Raw genomic sequence first — 19,467 nt, forward strand, 5'->3', positions numbered from 1 at the left:
GTCATCCAGTGGTCATATGGCTTTGGCTATTTCTGTATAATTATTATATCTATAACTATTTTAAAAAAGTGGGTGACCCACTAAAATAATGCTAAATCGAACAGAGATTCAGGGCTTTGCATTTGTCTCCTGCTTGCTTGTTATTTATTCATTCCAGTGTTTTGATGTATCGGTTAAATTCTGCGGTTTCCTCACTGACCGCCTTCGATCTACAACTCCACTCTTGCACAGTCTCCAGACACAGACGTGTGGTCAGCTGACTCTCACTGGAGCAGCTGTGTGCAGTCGCGCATTCTCACAGAGCACAACAGCACAGACTATAGGGGAGCACGGAGCTGAGAATCAAACAGACAAACCCTGATCCGCTCAGGACGTTCATCCATCAGGACGTGCTACATTTGGGACACGGCCATGGGTATGGACCCTACGGTATTCCTGCTGTTAATGCTGACGACTCGGTCGCTCGCCATCGAGGTAAGAACAGTGATTGTGTAATGGAGAGGGAGCTTGATTCTCCTCCATACTTTAATGACGGCCTGGGAGCGAAGGGGGGAAACGCAAAGCGAGAGCATGACACGGATGCAGACAGACATTTTGCGCGCTGCAGGATTGTCAGTGGCGTATTCCAGTAGGATCATGGTTCTTTCTAATGCAATGTTTTAGTTTTTTACCATGGTTGTTTGAAATCAATTAAAAAGTGTTGGGTGGAGGCTACTGGTGAAACAGGATCGCTCGGTTTACACAAATATTAGGCATAACATTACAGGCGAACTGCTAGCTTGAGAAAGTGATACATATTGTGGAAAGACTTGCATCATTCGGACATTTATTAACTCGTTTTTATATCTGGGAGTCATCTGCTCACCTTCATAAGAAAACATCTGATTCACATTTGAAGGACCTGCTGATAAAGAATTGCACGGTGGAAAATGCTGATTTGGCGTATTTATGTTGCTCTACCTGTTATGTTTGAACAAATAAATCATCAAAGATCAGAGGAACACGAACTCGTGTCATGCAGATCCGGCTGGTGAAATCATGTAAACAAAGTGACTGACAGCTCTTTGTCAAGGAGGCATGTATTAAAGAACGCAGTCCCTTGTCACTTGCGATATGTACAACAATTAAAAAAACATAAACCATACGACTGCTCTGCACGATTGCAGTGCTCCATCTTGGGAGAATAAATGCAGTGGCAGCAATCCGACGGCCCTTATTCGAGCATCAGAGGAAAACCATTCTCTGCGGCGCCTTTGCGCATCTAATATTCACATCAGATTGTTTTATGAAGGGATTTGTTTTTCGATGTGGGATGATTGTTAAAATGCGTAAATGCTGTGGGACTAGTTCATGGTGGGGAGATTTTTTTTAAGGAATATTTCAAAAAGATGATAGTTGACAGAAGCAAGATGGCGTCAGTGAACTGCGGCGTTTCAATTTTTTTTTAATCCAAACGGGGTAAAGGCAAAGATCTGCTCTGGGTGGATCTAACCTGTTTCTCGCGCTCATAACAGACGCGGTTTATGCGTTACATACACAGATTCTTTTTTATGTTGGTACTTGCATGTTACATTTCCATGTTACATATTGACACCTGCTACTTTTAAACACGTAATAGAGATATTTAATTCGATATTGCATTTCCATAATATAGGCCAACACACATGTGGTGTTAGTGTTTTCTTAAAATATGGCATATGCATATGTGATACCAATATCAGGGTGCAAATAAGAATCAGGGCGTTTAGGTGTGTCACCCCCCATATGGGAAAACATAACTGAGGAAGGAATATCTTCAAGTCTGTAAAATATAGGTCGAAATTAGAAACATTTCAACATTATTTTGTTTCAGTTACCATGAAAGGCCCAATGCCAATCTGTGTATTTTCTACATGGTATCAAACAGGCTCTCACAAAGAAAATGAATACTGTCGTGTTTTATGAAGTTACCTGATCTTTACACATGATTCCCCTCTGGCTGTTTTGTGGGCAACCAATTTGTAACGTTATAAGAAGGTTCTTCGGTTTCATTTTTAGCAACCGTGAACTAATGTTCTAAGAACATTCTGGGGACCAAAAATCTGGGACACCGCAGAAGCTTTGTCTGCTCATATCGGTATTAGATAAAGTATAATTAAAACAAATAGGTACTATAATAGTTTTTCCGCATTATTGCTGATTAACATGTCAATATTATCACAACAGCTCTATAAATCATATATGTGGGTCTTAGTCCATGTGTGGTAGCTTTGAAATCATCTGCTACTTAATTCCAACACATTGACTAAAATCATGTTACGGTAATTATACTGAAGGGATCATCAAAACTAAGTCAAAAAGTGTTGCTTAGTGTGCTAGGCAACCTCTGAGTTTCCTAAAAAAATGACCCCTTGTAAGTCACTATATAATTTGCACACTGACTGGTGCAAGAAATATGAAACAGCCCTAAGATTTTTTAATTAAAGGTGTCATTTGTATTTAGTGTGCCAAAACAAGCTTTGAGAGTTTGTGTTTTCACCTCTTTACTGGTCACCATAACCATGAACAAGCAGTTTGCCTGAAAGCTCCCTTGCTTAGTTTGCTCATAATTAGTAAATCTGTTTTCAGTCAGCCTCCATCTAAAAAAGGGCTTCCTTTGTTTGACTGGGAAATGTCAGTGGAACATGTAAACATGGTCGGTTTTAAATTATGCCTTTGAGTGCAAGTACAAAAGCCATCTTATTGATTTTGACAACCTTAAAGATGAAGCCAGATCTGAATGGCTCTTGAAAGCTGCACATTTAGTTTTGATAGATGCACTAATGTGGATCCTGAGCTGCTATGACAACCCGGCTGAGACACTATTTTGGGAGATTGATATTCGCAGATGATTAGCTTTTACGAATGGTTCAGCAGCTGTCAATATTAAAGCATTTCATATATATCACAAATTGACAGCAAAATGGTAATAATCCCATCTAAACAGCACATGTAAACCAATGTATAGCTGATATACAGCTCATTGCAGAAGTTAAGACCATTTTGTGTCTAACAGATGGTTTTCCTAAAGAGCTATCTACTGTACTGCGGCCAGCTTAATTACAGTATTCTGTTTTAAATTGCCATACAGCAGTGGGATGCTTTATTGCACTGTAACCACCAACACATTTGTTAAAAGGTTAAAAAGAAAAAAACATCCCTAGACAGAATCTATCTATCTATCTATCTATCTATCTATATATTTATCTATCTATCTATTTATCTATCAGTCTAATGAGACAGATGCATATTTTAGACAGCTGGCTCTAGCAGCACTTCCACTGTTTGTAATTCAGGACAAAAGGGGGAAACACAACAGTCCCATAATTCCTCACACTCAGTTGAACAGACTGGGTGGGTCTGGTTGTAAGGAACCTTTGTGACACACTGGGTTGAGGCCAGGGCAAAGACATACAAAAGAGGACAGCCATTATTCTCTCTCTCTCTCTCTCTCTCTCTCTCTCTCTCTCTCTCTCTCTCTCTCTCTCTCTCTCTCACTGACTTAGTTTATGAATTGAATGTCTTCGAAATACAGTGTTTTTCTTTAGTCTTCCACTAATTTTCAGCACCTCAAAAACTCTTTTACTCCAAACTTGTACTTCTCTCTCATATATTTATCTCGTTCTTTCTTATTTTTAGATATCTTCCTATCCACTTCAAGAGATTAGATTGTATTTAATTCTGAAGTGACGAGAGCTGTAGTGTTTTATCTTGTACATTATGTAACTAGCATCGTGGCTCTAAAACAGATTAATATTGGTTTACAAGAATTTGTCAGATTTTTTTTTACCGGTTGAGTTGTTTCCCATTTTATATTGAGCTCTCGTCATGTGGTTTTATATTTTAGTCAGAAAGAATGAAATTAGTTTGATAATTCACTAGTAAAGCATTAATCTTCAGTATTCAAATAATGTGTGAGACCATATATATTCAACATTTTGTGATTCACTGGGGATATTGCTAAGTATGCAGAAAAACAAACTTTCCTTAGTTATGGACAGCAGCCATATCACCCTGTAGCTCAAGACTGATCAGTAACTGGATAGGCGACCTCCTGAGGACACCAGGTGCTGCTGGAAGAGGTGTTAAGCCCCTTTCACACTGCACGTCGGACCCGGCATATTGCCGGAACATTGTCGGGTCGCCTTCTGTGTGAAAGCAACCACGTCCCGGGATTGATTCCCACATTGAACCTGGGTCGGGGACCTAGTAACATTGCCGGATTCAACCCGGGACGAGCGCTGTGTGAACTAAAGCCAGATATAATGCCGTGTTGAAGTGATGACGCGCATTATCGCGCGACTCTTTTACCGGCTGTTTTGAAGGAAGATCAACGTTCGCAACGAAAAAATATTTGCAAACTTTAATGAAGCAGAGATCAGTTAGTTCCTCACTTTCCGCGCTGATGCAGAGATCGTTCGCTTGCTTCAGTGAAAGTATAACGTGCCTAATGTTTTCGACTCGTACATTACACTTCACACCCTGATGTCACGTGTCGTTATGGGACCTTTACGGGTTGTGTGTGAAAGCACGCACATATGCCGGGTAATCACTGGCAGTGTGAAAGTGCAAAATCTAGCGACCCGGGAACAATTGCCGGAACACTTTACCCCTGTATTTGCCAGAATGGCAGTGTGAAAGGGGCTTTAGTGAGGCCTCTGGTCTGTGTGGGTCCTAACGCCCAAGTATAGTCACAGGGACACTATATACTGTAAAAAATCACAGTCTTTCGGGTGAGATGTTAAAACGAGGGCCTGACCCTCTGTGGTCATTATAAATCACAGAAAGACCTTTGAAAAAGAGTAGTTGTGTAACCCCGGCATCTTGGCCAAATTGCCCATTGCCCTCTGACCATCATGGCCTCTTAATCATCCCCATATTCTGATTGGCTTCATCACTCTGTCTCCTCTCTACCAATAAGCTGGTGTGTCGTCAAATCCTGAAAAATTTATACAATTCATCAAATGTATCCTGATGTATCTTTTCCACAAACATATTATGGAGTGCAACTGTTTTCAATATTAATAAAATAAATGTTTCTTGATATATGTAGTATTTCATGTAATACCAGGAGACGGCTTCAAAGGCGTTTTTCCTCTTTACATTGTCATAATTTCTCTGTGTAAATCAGGTTGTAATGAGGACAGTCAGTCAATCAATTAATAAGTGTGATCTGATTACTTCAATGATAAGCTGATGAACCAATCAGGTAAATGGCAGTTGAACACTAATATCAATATTTGCTGAGAAAAGCCCCCCCGCACGAAGACAGCTTAAGATCATAGGTTTATGTGATAATGGCTCCTCATGTTGCCGCTGATTGTGTTGTTGGCAGGTGCCATCGGATGACTCGGTGGGCTTGTTGGCGGAGCCCCAGGTGGCCATGTTTTGTGGGAAACTCAACATGCATATCAACATTCAGAGTGGCAAGTGGGAGCCGGATCCAACTGGCACCAAGAGCTGCATCGGCACCAAAGAGGGCATCCTTCAGTACTGCCAAGAGGTAATGAAAGAGAAAAGAGATTCTTCTGCAGTGTCTGTGTTACTTATCAAATAGCTACACAGATTGTAAAACATTATTGTAACGTGACTACTTTAGTAATTAAAGTCAATTATATAATGACAATCACATTAATTGATAGCCAAGGGCCTTCCGAGTATTACATACTATAAGCACGTCAAATTCTATTATGTGGTTGACTCATATGAGTTTTTCAATGGCTGATGATGTTATTTAGATAGCAATGTGGACGATAGCCAATGCAATGCCAATATACTCTGCCATTCAGAGGTTTGGGGTCAGTAAGAATGTTTTTAATAAATCAATACTTCTATTCAGCTATGGTATGATCAAAAGTGACAATAAGTATCATTATTCTAGCTTTATTGAATTCAGTCAAATCACACATGCCTCCTGTTTACACATTCCTTGTCTTACTGTTCAAAGAGAAATCTACTGGCACAAAGTCTGAGGTTTGGGGTTGAAAACAGATTAAAAATGTGAAGAGAAACAAGTTATTTTAGGATTAATTGGAATTTATAGGGACCAACTGCTTATTCGCATTCCTATTATTAACATATTGGTTGTTTATTAGTACTTATAAAGCACATATTGTGCATGAACTGATTCTACACACCTAATCCTACCCCATTTTCAGATTTAACAACTACCATACTAACTATTAATAAGCAGCAAATTAGGAGATTATAGAGACAAAAGTCGTAGTTAATGGTTTTTTTTAAAAGTGTGACTGAATTTATTAATGCAGACTGATGATGGGGGGAAAAGTATTTTTTTTAAATAGTTTTCAGCCACAAATTCTTATTTCAGCACATCACTATTATTTATATTTTCACATTCTGATATGTCTTCTGACTTTCCAATGAATAAAATCAAGGGATCTTTTTCCCATCGTAAAACCTGTTTTGCTTGGAAATAGGTCAGATTATGAAAGTAAAATGGGTTGCCAGTGGGTTTTCTGTTTACTGTTCTGCATCGTCTGGTAATTGTACCCCGTCTCGACTCCCACAGGTATACCCAGAGCTCCAGATCACTAACGTAGTGGAGGCCAACCAGCCCGTCAGCATCCAGAACTGGTGCAAAATGGGTCGTCACCAGTGCCGCAGTCACACACACATTGTGGTCCCCTACCGCTGCCTGGGTACGTATGTGTGTTTACATAAAGCCTATCCTTCAACGTGACGCTTACATCAGAGTACTCCGCCACTCCTAGGGTATTAACCTGGATTTGTGGGACATTAAACTAATGCTTTTAACGTGGCTGTTGTGTGATTTCCCATCATCCTTCTGCATCAGATAAGATGAGATTCATCAAAACACAACCTTTGCTCAGGATATTTTACCCTCCAACGTACATTTTAGAAGAAATCTATCTGAGCACCTGGTTAGCGAATGTTTGCTTTTTTTTTTTTTTTTTATTAGTCGGGGAGTTTGTCAGCGACGCCCTCCTCGTCCCAGATAAATGCAAGTTCCTGCACCAAGAGCGAATGGACATGTGCGAGAGTCACCTGCACTGGCACACAGTGGCCAAAGAGGTCAGAGGTCACACCACATGAGTTTTAAAGCCACACTGAGCTGTGATTTGTGCCAGAACAACACAGATCCAGCACCTACAGTATATTAGTGGATACCCAGCTTACATGCTTCTAAGACATTTATGCTATGACTTATGCTTAATATCAAGTGTTTTCTGTTTTTGTTAACCAGAAACATCTAAATATATAAATTTTATTTGCATGTTAAATAATGGTGCTGGCAGATTATGACTGAATTGGATGTATAAATAAATATGGGGTCAATATAACGCCTTATATATATATATATATTTATTTATACATTCCACTAATATATATATATATATATATATATATATATATATATATATATATATATATATATATGCAAAAAAATTGAGTTAGGCGATATGAAACTTGAGTCGTAGACCTCTTAAATGATTGTAAGTTATAGTTTATGAAGTTTATGAATTGCACTAATGTAAACAAAGAACGCTTCTGTGCGCTGGCGTCCTCCACAATTTAAGAGATTTTAAACAAACATTTGCAGTTAACCAAATGAAACAATACACATTTTAATGGTATAAAAGTGTGCACATTGAGATAAATGAACAGCAGATGTTCAATGTTACAATTTCTTTAACTTGAGCCAACGCTGCTAATACACATATACATTTGTTAATAAAGTTAATAAAACGAAAACATGAATGTTTTAATGCTATAGAATAAAAAGAAACGATCCACTCGAAAGTCTCTGCTCATCATGACAGGACCTGGATCAGTGAGCTGCGTCTCGGTCCGATGATGTCACTTCCAGGAAGGCATGTTGTACACGACCCCCGTCCCTTGACTCCGCCCCCATGTCAAAACAGTGCCACAAAGCAAGACGCGCAGAAAAGTGAAGCGCAAAGGGAAAATGGTATCGCAAGCTCAAACTAGACCGACACGCAAAATAAAAGCAGCGTTGAAAATAAATTAATAGATATGACCATGGAAAATATGTATTGCAAAATCATTGATTTCGCGTTGTTTCATTTTTGTTTTGCAATTCTTTATTTTTCTTTGCAAAAAGCTAATTTATTTTCCTCAATACTTTAATTTTCGTTTGCAAAACTTTATTTTCGTTTTTTTTTGCGTATATATATATATATATATATATATATATATATATATATATATATATATATATATATGGCTTTATATTGACTCCATATATATATATATATATATATATATATATATATATATATATATATATATATATATATATATATATGGAGTCAATATAAAGCCATATATATATATATATATATATATATATATATATATATATATATATATATATATATAATTCATCTCTAGCCACAAGAGCGTTTTACTTATAGCTGTATGATGACTCAGCATCTTAAACCTCTCTCGCTTTCGTTCTGTCTCGCTTGTTCCCTACGGCTGGCCCTCTGCAGTCCTGCGGTGATCGTTCCATGAATCTCCATGACTACGGCATGCTGCTGCCGTGTGGTATCGACCGTTTCCGTGGTGTAGAGTTTGTGTGCTGCCCCATGGAGGAGCAGAAGGAGTTAGACAGCGAGGAGCAGGAGGAGGCCAACTCAGATGTGTGGTGGGGCGGCGCTGAGGCCGAGTATACTGACGGCAGGTACACAAACACAAGCAGTTCTTCAAAACTGCTTGAAGAGGAAAGAAAATACATTTCTAACAATGGATTATGTCAACATTTTGGACAGTATATTGAAATTGAAAATATATGAAAATTGCCAAAAATGTGAGGATATACAAGTAACTTATTTTAAATATATTGTAAAATCTATATTAGCAATATATTTTTGTCTATTAATGTATAATATAATATAATAGAATATAATCGAAATAATATTTTGAAATATTTTTGCCATATGTGATATTTGTGCTTTAACTGAAGAACATTTAACAAAAATAATAATATATTTTAGAAATATATTTTAGAAATATATTTTTGGCTATTAATGTATAATATAATACAAATACTGTATATTTAATTAAATGAAATTGAATTAATATATCTAATTATTTTTGCCATATGTGATATTTGTGCTTTAACCATAGAACATTTAACCTGAACGGAGAAGTTCACTTGATTAGTGTCTAAGAAAAAAAAGTTTTCTTATATTTTTCACCTTCATATTTAATGTTTTTCATTTTTCACACTCCTATGAAGCTATTCATTTTCTGTTTTAAATTCTATTCTGAATCCCATATCTTCAGTGTGTAGTTTTAGAATGTACTTATCATCATCTTCATACATTTTTGCATCACAGCATACTGAGAGAACAGTCCCCGACCAAACCGGAGCCTGCTGTGAGAGAGGATGATGAGGAAGAGGAAGTCTGGGACAACGATGAAGATGGTGACGGTGAAGACGACGACGATGAGGAAGACGACGATGAAGACACAACTGATGAACAAGACACCAGTGAGCAGACCTCCAACATTGCAATGACAACCACCACCACTACCACAACAGAGTCTATAGAGGAGGTCGTGCGAGGTGAGATTTCTGTGTGCATGTATGTCCACATGTTGACATTATACATTTCCGAACATTAGAACTATGAATACTAATGAGCTCATGTGGCATTTCAGGACATGAAGTTTGAACAGTCATTGTTTAGTTCCTTAAATCGGCAAAACTTGAGCAAAACCTTACATATGAACACTTAAACAAATCCACTGAGTGTCTCTTCCCAATCAGCGGTATGCTGGGCCCCTCCTCGGTCGGGGCCGTGCAATGACAAGCTATCCCGCTGGTATTTTGTGGCACAGACGGGCCGGTGCGCCCCCTTCATGTTTGGGGGCTGCGGGGGTAACCGCAATAACTTTGAATCTGAGGAGTACTGCATGGCTGTCTGCAGCAGCAGCGTGTGTAAGTCCAGACGTCTCCTGAGAGGAAGTCCATCTCTCCATTAATCAGCACATCGTCTCTTTCTCATTTTCCTCGCTTCATTCGTGCCAAAGTCACAAGCTCAGCAGATGGCTGGATGCTTTAGCTCGCATGGATTACAGGTCTCTGTGAGGTGACTGTATAGGCAGAGCATCTTCTTCTTTTAGTTCAACCTCCTGCTGTCTTTTCTGAGCACACTGAGCACTCTGACTTTTCTTTAACTCCATCTGTGTCTCCTGAATCTACAGAACCATGGTAAAAGAAAAATCACATTATTGTGATATACAAATCAGATTTAAAATAAGTTAAATCACTGGTTATAGGGCTGAGTGGTGTCCCAGACAGCAAGCAGTTTCGGCCCAGAGCTGGCCCACATTTGGCCCGCGTGGATTTCACATGGGCCAGATGCGGACGGGTTCTGGGCCGAAACTGCTTGCTGTCTGGGGTGAAACTAGTTAGTGTTTTCTTACTGTTATGACTTTTTTGACAAGTGTTAAGTAATGGGGAGCTGTCTGGGCACTGGTGTTGGATTTATTAAACTTAAAAAATGATGTGGTACATGTATAGAACTGAGCTAAAAACAATTTAACATAAACAGTTACCAAAAGTGAGTCGTCCAAAACTTTAGAAGCGTACGTTGGATAATTTTTGACTTTTATTAATAGTTCTACAATGTTCTGGATGCTCCAGAAAAAAACAAGAATGTTACAGAAACTACTAGAATGTTGCCATCCATGCAAAAGCAGAATATCTTAAAAAAATTAGATGGATAGATATGATCTTGTAACTTCTAGTTTTTTTTTTTATCTAGATGAAAATGCTCTCAATACTTTAGTCAGAGTGGTTTTTGAGGTGTCAGCCTCCTGAGGTTTCAAGTAGATTCTTAGAAATTTGATAGCGTGAATGTTTGTTTGTGCTTTTGTCTGTTTTGAGAACACCTGCATCTCAGTGAGTGAATTTCTTAACCTGCTGAGCACTGCGTTTCTGTACGTCCCTCCCCCAGTTCTCTCTCTCGGTTTGCGTTTATCTCTGTGTGAGGGCCAGTGTTGGAGCTGTAGTCGGCCTCTGGTCAGACCGGTCTGTGGCCGCGCTTCAGTGGGTGGTTTCCGCACGGTTAAGCACAATGCTGGACTCAGTAGGAAAGTGACAGCGGAGCAGCCCTCACCCTGACAGGGCATATTCCTCGCAGTCGGTCTGGCTGTTCCCACATGCTCGCTGTCAGAAAGTGTCACAGCAGCTTCAGAGGAACACCCACATGAAATACAGCTCTCACACGCTCCACACACACACACACACACACACAGCGGCACGAAAAAGTATTTGGACACTCATGCTACACTTAAAATGGCATCTCATTATGAAATATCAAACCACCTTGCATTTAAAAAAGAAAAGAGAAAGAAATTCACAGGCCTAAACAGTTTACAAAAAGACATTTGTCAGGTTTAAAATAGTAAATAGTTAAAATGAAGACATTTTACTTTTACTGGAACATATCTGAATGTCTTTATAAAATTAAAACTTACTTTTTGAATACTTTTAAATTACTAATTATTTATTGATGCACATTCTTATAAACTCTGTTATTAAGTATGTTTTCTACTAAATGCAGTCATATTCATACATTATTAAGTTTCTTTTGAGTGTCAAGACACTTTTTGGGGCCGCTGTATGTACACAGATGTACCTTACTGGATGATTTTCCAGCATGAAAGCTCTTTTAACTCTCTGAGTGCCCCTAAAATATGCAATATAGCAACCTTTGGCAAAAGCAATCTCACATAAATGTTTCTGTCTATGCTAACCGATTTTAACCTGCACCTGAACTGGCTGTTCTTTCCCAGGAGTCTTTGCTCTTTTTGCCGTAAGGAAGATTCTCTGGCTCATATATATCTGGGGTTTTTGGTTTTTTGGTTTTCACTGAACAAGGCATCTCACTTTCTCTAGTGCCAACCATGGCCCCGAGCCCTGCTGATGCTGTGGATCGTTACCTGGAAGCTCCAGGAGATATGAATGAGCACACCCGCTTCCAGAAGGCAAAGGAGAGCCTGGAGGCCAAACACAGAGAGAAAATGTCAGAGGTGGGAACCTGAGTAGAGTGATACATTTACAGTGAGGCAGCATTCTTTTACAAAAACAGGGTGGTGGTAGTAGGGCTGGACAATAGCACAAAAAACATTTGATAGGATTTCGATACGTAGGATTTAACATGTATGTTTATGTATATGAGTGAGTTTCAATGTTAATTTGTTTTAAATCATAGGAGCCATCATTTCATCCCAAAGTTATAGATTTAAAAAGTTTATTGCAGGAAATTACAAAGTTTAGGTAAAATAATCAATGCTAGTTTTCCACACCATTTTCCACTAAATGAACAAGAGAACAGACTATATTTAATAATTTTTATTTATATGCACAACAGTTTTTAGTAGGGATGCACTGGTTGACCATACTGGAGAGCATACTGTACCTGTCCGTGCCCTGCACAAACGTAGACAGTGAAGGGATGTTCAGCTTAACTTCTCACATATTGGATGAGAAACATATATATATATATATATATATATATATATATATATATATATATATATATATATATATATATATAAACAGTAATTGATATCATAAAATAATGAATATGTTTTTGATTTGAAGGTCAGAAGCTATAGCTTACATGAAAAAAAAATATGTTTGTATGTTTTGGCACTTGTAAATAAAATAATTTTATATATAATGATTTATTCATTAATGCAATGTTTTTTTTAAACAAATCATAAGCTCATAAAAGCATAAAAACAATTGGGGTGGGGTGATACAGCAATTGATGTATAGTTTATTTATAATTATTTTCAAAGCTTCAGTGTACTGTCAAAAAAAACTTAATCATTGTTTATTTAATTCTAACAAATAAGTTCCTAATAAAAAAAAAAACTTTACTTATGATTTCTGCACAGCAGAGACTTGGTGTTGTTTCCAAACAAAAGAAATATCAGCATTGGCCAAAACGAGTTTAAATAAAATCAGCATATCGGATATCGGCAAAAATCCAATATTGTGCATCCATAGTGGGAATGTGTAATTAAAGATACACATTCAAAGCAGAGTATTTGTAATTCCATTGCTTGAAAAAAAAAAGTTAAATATTATATTTCACAAAAAGGTGTTAAAATAGTATTAATAGTAAATTTATATTTGGTTAGGCTTATATTTATTTATTTATTTAATAGTATTTACATTATTATTTTATATTATACAGGTGCATCTCAATACATTAGAATGTTGGGATAAAAGCATGTCAATGTGTATTAACACTGAACATGTCAAAAAACATGTTTTTTGTTAATAAGTGTTCAGAATTCATGTCTCTTATCTCTGTTCAGGTGATGAGAGAATGGGAGGAGGCAGAGAGACAGGTGAAGAATCTTCCTCGTGCTGAAAAGAAGACCATAATTCAGGTAGCCTCTCAGCTCTTAGTAATTGTGAATGGGATATGTTGGCTGATGATTCATAAGCAGTGAACGGTGGAAAGTGAACAATATAAATTGTTCATATAATGTAGTGATTTGTGAATCTGTTATATAAAGCACTTACCGGGGTTACGGTTCAAATGCATTTAGATTTAGCAGTTACAGGATACATTAGTATCCTGTATACATTAGTACATTAGAAGTGGAGAGTGGATTTTCAAAGGGATTGAAAGGCTCGTGGTTTTTTATACGTCAGGATTAAATGGCTGCTGGCTTTGTGTTCATTCATGTTTCTATAGCGGTTCCAGGAGAAGGTGGAGGCGCTGGAGAAGGAAGCAGCTGGGGAGAGACAGCAGCTGGTAGAAACACACATGGCACGAGTGGAAGCTCTGCTGAACGACCGTCGCCGTCAGGCTCTGGAAAGCTACCTTAGCGCCCTGCAATCTGATCAGCCTCGGGTATTCACACACATCCATAGTCCTGAACTACAAACAAACTGGCATATGTTCCACAAATATGTTAACAGTAGAAATCTGTTTCAATGTCCGCTAATCTAATATCTGTGTTATGGATAAATGGCAAGCGCTAACCAAGAAAAACCTGTTTTGTCCTGTGTCCCGTCTCGGACAGCCTCGACAGGTCCTCAATCTGTTGAAGAAGTACATACGAGCGGAGCAGAAGGACAGGCAGCACACTCTCAAACACTTTGAGCATGAGCGAGAGGTGGATCCCAAGAAGGCGTCTCAGATTCGGCCCTTTGTAAGATTGTCAAGCTGTTCTTTCCTACTTTAGACATCAAATGTGCAGACTCTTTAGACTTCAGTTTGACCGCTTGTGCCCATAGGTGATGACCCGCCTGCGTGGGATTGAAGAACGCATGAACCAATCCCTGGGGTACCTCTACAAGGTGCCTCAAGTGGCTAATGAAATACAGGAGCAAGTGGGTAAGTGTGAGGTGCTTTGTTTAGTGCTAAATTCACTTCCATATGATTTGGGGAACTTGTTTTCAAACTGGGTTCTGCTCTTCTGTGAGAATAAAAAAAAAAAGAATCATTCAAGTCTCTTATGCTCACCAAGGCTGCATTTATTTATTCAAAAACACAAAACAAAAAATACAGAATTACAATTTAATATGTTATAATTATATTATAAAATCGAGTTATTACTGTGATGGCAGAGCTTAATTTTTAGCAACCAGCAGTCAGTGTCACATGATCCTTAAACATACTGTATGTGACCCTGGACCTCAAAACCAGTCTTAAGTGTCAATTTCTCGAAATTGTGATTTATACATATTCTGAAAGCTGGATAAATAAGCTTTCCATTGATGTATGGTTTATTAGGGTCGTACAATATTTGGGCGAGATACAACTATTTGAAAATCTGGAATCTGAGGGTGCAAAAATTTTTAAAGCCTTTAAAGCTGTCCAAATGAAGTCTTTGGCAATGCATATTACTAATAAAAAATGAAGTTTTGATAAATTTATGGTAGGAAATGTACTAAATATCTTCATGGAACATGATCTTTACTTAATATACTAATGATTTTTGTCATAAAAGAATAATCGATAAGTATGACCCATACAAAGTTTTTTTGTCTGTTGCTAAAAAAAAAATACGCTAGCAACTTAAGACTGGTTTTGTGGTCCAGGGGCACATATTTAATCTTTTCTAATCTGCCATTAAAAAAGCCTCTCATTCGTTCTGTCTCCAGCTTTGCTGATTCAGCGTGACCAGGCTGAAGTCACCCAACAGTTGTCGTCTCTCCAGAGTAAGATGAGAGTTAGCTATGGGAACGACGCCCTCATGCCCGACCTGCCTGACAGCACCACCTCCCTGGACACCCTGCCACCGGAGCAGGACGGCCTGGGCTTCATCCACCCCGAAAGCTTCAACCAGGCCAACACTGACAACCATGGTAAACATTTACACACTGAATGCTGCAACTGAACAGCCAACCTTTTAAAGGCCCATTTTCATGATCACCATAAACAGATATAGAGTAAACAGTTATATACTATACAACTATACTCTGCTGTTCAAAAATCAGTCCCATTCACATTTTTATTTTATTAAATAATCATCAAAAGTGACCAGTAAAGACTTTTATATTGTTTCAAAAGATTTCTGTTAAAAAATACTGTTCTTTTGGACTTTCTAGTCATCAATAGAATTGTTTTTAAAAAATAGCACAAAGATTTCCAACAGTGACAACAATTATAAATATTTCTTGAGCACCAAATCAGCATGTCATGTGTTTCATCATGTGACACTGAAGACTAGATTAATGGCTGCTGAAAATTCAGCTTTGCCTTCACAGGAATCAATTAGATTGTAAAATAGATTCAAATTAGTGCTGAATATAAGAATATAAATGTATATGCATGTAAATATTTTCAAAATATATATACTGTATGTGTGTGTGTTTACATATACACAGTACACACACATTATGTAAACAATAACTTTTATTTTGGATGTGATTAATTGCTATTAATCATTTGACAGCACTAATTAGAAATAGCTATCAGTTTTTTATATTGGAATATTTATATTGTAATATAATTTTTTTTTTTTTTTTTGCTGTGTAACTGTTTTCACAATATAGTTCTGAACAAATAAATGAAGTCATGCTGAGCATAAGAAACTCTTTTAAAAATCTTACCAACCACAAATTTTTGAACAGTAGTGGAAATAATATAGAAACATTACATTTAGAAGAGACTGCAGCATTTTATTTTATTTCTTTCAGTTGAACCCGTAGATGCCCGTCCAATTCCAGACAGGGGTCTGCCCACGAGACCCGGTAAGTGTATACAAGTTATTTTCACCCATTGCTTTGTTTAATATCATATATCTAATGATTCTGTTTATATGTGTGGTTGTTTTTAGAGATTCCAAAGGTTCGGCTGGACACTGAGGAAAGGCACAACGCTGGTTATGATGTTCGTGACAAGAGACTGGTACAACAGTTTATGCAGATACTTAGCTAAAAATATATAGAAATAAAATCTATGTTATCTATTATGTAAAAAAAGGAAATTGATGTGTTTGTGTTGAATCAGATGTTCCTTGCAGAAGACATGGGCTCTAATAAGGGGGCGATCATTGGGCTGATGGTGGGTGGAGTTGTCATCGCTACAGTGATTGTAATCACTCTTGTTATGCTAAGGAAGAAGCAGTACACTTCCATTCACCATGGAGTTATTGAGGTGAGACACAGCATATTATAAACATATGAAGTCTTCAGATGCAAAAACATAAGGCACTCAACAACTGACTAATTACCTTTTCTTTGCCATTAATGTGAAATTAATTAATCAAAACATAGCTGCCTGATAAAAATGTTCATTTATAAGAAAAGGTCTCAGACAGACTTTTTAGCATATGAAGTCTTCACATCTTTCCATAGCCATGGGAGTAATATAAGATATTACGGGTTTATTATATTAAAAATATTCAAAGAAATATCCGCTGCCAGCTCTAAAATATTTCATCAGCAAGAAATGGCTCTTTCTGAGTGCTGCGGTTTGAAAATGATTTAAAAATCTTTACCCATATGGAAAAAATCTACATTTTTCAAATATTTTTTTCTAAATGTATTTCAGAATATACAAAAACATATTTTAATGTCAATATATTCTCTACCAATGTATTTTTGTCCATTTTAAATATATAAATGTATTTAAATCTACTTAAATGTAGGCTACTCTAGGATTGAAAATGTAATTTCAGAAAAGGTTTTTAATTGAGCTTCTAATTACAACATATATAGAGGATATATTTAAAATAGATTTTGGCCAAATATATATATATATTAATTTCTCACATGTGTATCTACTAATCATGACGGTCTGGAAAAAAGGTAATGGAAATAAATTCATCAATCTAAAGGCATAAAACTATTAAAAATTTAAAAGTTCACTTATTGAAATAAAGCTGAAATAAAATACAGTTATTACATTTCAGTTAGTTAGGCAACATTTCTAGTTCTCATTTAAGTTGAAATAATACAATTATTTAATATAAACCCAAAATAAAAAATAAAAAAACAATTTTAAAAATGTAAAATGATTATAACAATAAAAAGCATGTCAAATTACTGAAACTTAAACATTAAAAAAAAAAATCTAAATCTGAAATATAAAATAAAAGGGTCAGATTAGTTCTAAATAAAGACTGCTGGGAATCTTAGTCTAGGTCTGCACAAACACTTTTAATGACAACCTATTGTTTTCTGTGTCAGGTGGATGCAGCGGTGACCCCTGAGGAACGTCATCTCACTAAGATGCAGCAGAACGGCTATGAGAACCCCACCTACAAGTTCTTCGAGCAGATGCAGAACTAAAGAACCACTTCAGATCCCCACACTCCCCATCACCACCATCACCCACTGCATCAGGACAGAGAATCCCTCATACACACTGTCACACACTCAGCTCTGTCACCATGGACACGAGAGTGGCTTCCATCACCTGACCATTTCATCCAATCGAACGAGTGCTCACTCAGTTTGCACAGAAGAGTGATGTGTCATTGCCGCCCATCCAGCCATCTGTCAGTACGACGGTCCATCTGTGTGCTCGCATGCCTGTCCATCACAGCACTGTGCGGTGAATGAGCCGTTCTCTTTGCCCGTGCTTTCCTTACCCATGATCCTCTAAACCATCTCGTTTTTTTTCCCCCTCTCTCTTTACCATTTTTGTTCCCCTCCAGAACTTCAAGCACTTACATCTCCTCCTCTTTTGTTTGCACGTTTCCTTCCTTTTTCCTGGGCTCTCAGATAATGTGGTTTGGCTACATGAGTCTCTGACCGCATACAACCAGATGCCGAATAATGTACTCATTGTTAAACTTTCCATTCAGATTTTTTTTTTCCAGAAAAACAATATGTAAAAAAAATCCATACATAAAAAATTTAAAAACCAAAAAAAAAAAAAAACTTTACAGAGATAAGAAATGAATGTTTTTATTTTGTGTAATATGTATTGAATTAAGGCAGAAAGTAGCTGTATCTATATAGTGCATGGCAATTTTAAAAGAGAGACGGTTTCTGGATCTTTGACCTCTCTCTCATGTAGAGATTTTAGCTGGATTGTACATTTTATTGTCTTCTTGTGATCACATTTTAAATAAGTGAAAAAAAATCTGCTTGGCTACATCGTCACAAGGAGATGCTTTAATCTAAGTGTGCTTTTTCTTTCTTTTGGACCATGCCACGCACACTTAATGGTTGCATGGGGCTGGAAAAAGATGTATGTATTGTATTATGATGTGTAATATTAGCCCACGTTTTGGTTTGTTAACATTCTACGCACGGTCCAGGCTCTTTTTGCCTCATGAAGTTTTATTCCATGTCGGGATTGGTATGGGACCGGGAATAAGGGAAGGGAGGTATGGTGTGGTGGTGGGATTTTTCTTCAGGAATAACCACCATTTTTGGATTGTGTGATTTTTGTTTGCATTTTCCCCATTTTGTATTCCCCCCAGTGTCTGTGATATTCACGAACACATTTTGGGACATAAACACCTCACCTTCTCCAACTCTTTTATTGTTTCACTTTAGTATCTCATAGCACCTTACAGGCCAGAGCAGGTAGGAAGGAACGGGTAGATATGAAATGTTAATGTAACGCAGTCTTTTGAAATGACCTCTCAAGAGTTATTTTAAAAGTACCTCAACGTTGAAGGAAATTGTGAATTGTTGTAAAATACATTGTATGAGACACACAGCCATTAAACGAGTCAAACATTGTGCAGTTTATGTCACAGTGCACACTGCTCATTACGTTCCTGTATAGAATTACCTTAGCTCTAAAATCTGGTGTTGTGCTGATTAGTGGATACTCTGAGGTGAGTGTCTGTGGTCAGTAGGAAACGAAGAAAGCTCTTTCTGTGACTTTTTCCTTCAGTATCTATTCAAACCATTGGCTTAGAAGGGGGAAAGCTTTCTACAACACTGTAACCCATGAATAAAGTTTTGAATGTACATACAAGCTCCTTGTGGTGTGT

At 37.4% G+C, this 19,467-nt stretch overlaps 1 protein-coding gene across 2 annotated transcripts; it reads left to right on the forward strand.

Moving 5' to 3' along the window:
- The first annotated feature begins 239 nt into the window (after positions 1-239).
- Positions 240-19,444, forward strand: LOC113108133 (amyloid-beta A4 protein-like). Of its 2 annotated transcripts, XM_026270966.1 has the most exons (17): positions 240-474; positions 5,354-5,521; positions 6,551-6,680; positions 6,962-7,074; positions 8,517-8,707; positions 9,366-9,595; positions 9,800-9,970; positions 11,936-12,069; positions 13,369-13,443; positions 13,755-13,913; positions 14,086-14,214; positions 14,300-14,399; positions 15,170-15,373; positions 16,208-16,261; positions 16,348-16,418; positions 16,521-16,667; positions 17,702-19,444. In XM_026270966.1, the coding sequence occupies exons 1-17, from the start codon at positions 412-414 to the stop codon at positions 17,801-17,803; spliced, it is 2,241 nt and encodes a 746-aa protein (XP_026126751.1). In that variant the 5' UTR covers positions 240-411; the 3' UTR covers positions 17,804-19,444. The 2 variants fall into 2 exon arrangements, with proteins under 2 accessions (XP_026126751.1, XP_026126752.1); XM_026270967.1 differs by lacking the exon at positions 9,800-9,970 and having other exon boundaries at positions 243-474.
- Positions 19,445-19,467: the final 23 nt, after the last annotated feature.

Source organism: Carassius auratus, chromosome 9 (assembly GCF_003368295.1).
Source record: "Carassius auratus strain Wakin chromosome 9, ASM336829v1, whole genome shotgun sequence".
Taxonomy (NCBI): Eukaryota; Metazoa; Chordata; class Actinopteri; order Cypriniformes; family Cyprinidae; genus Carassius; species Carassius auratus.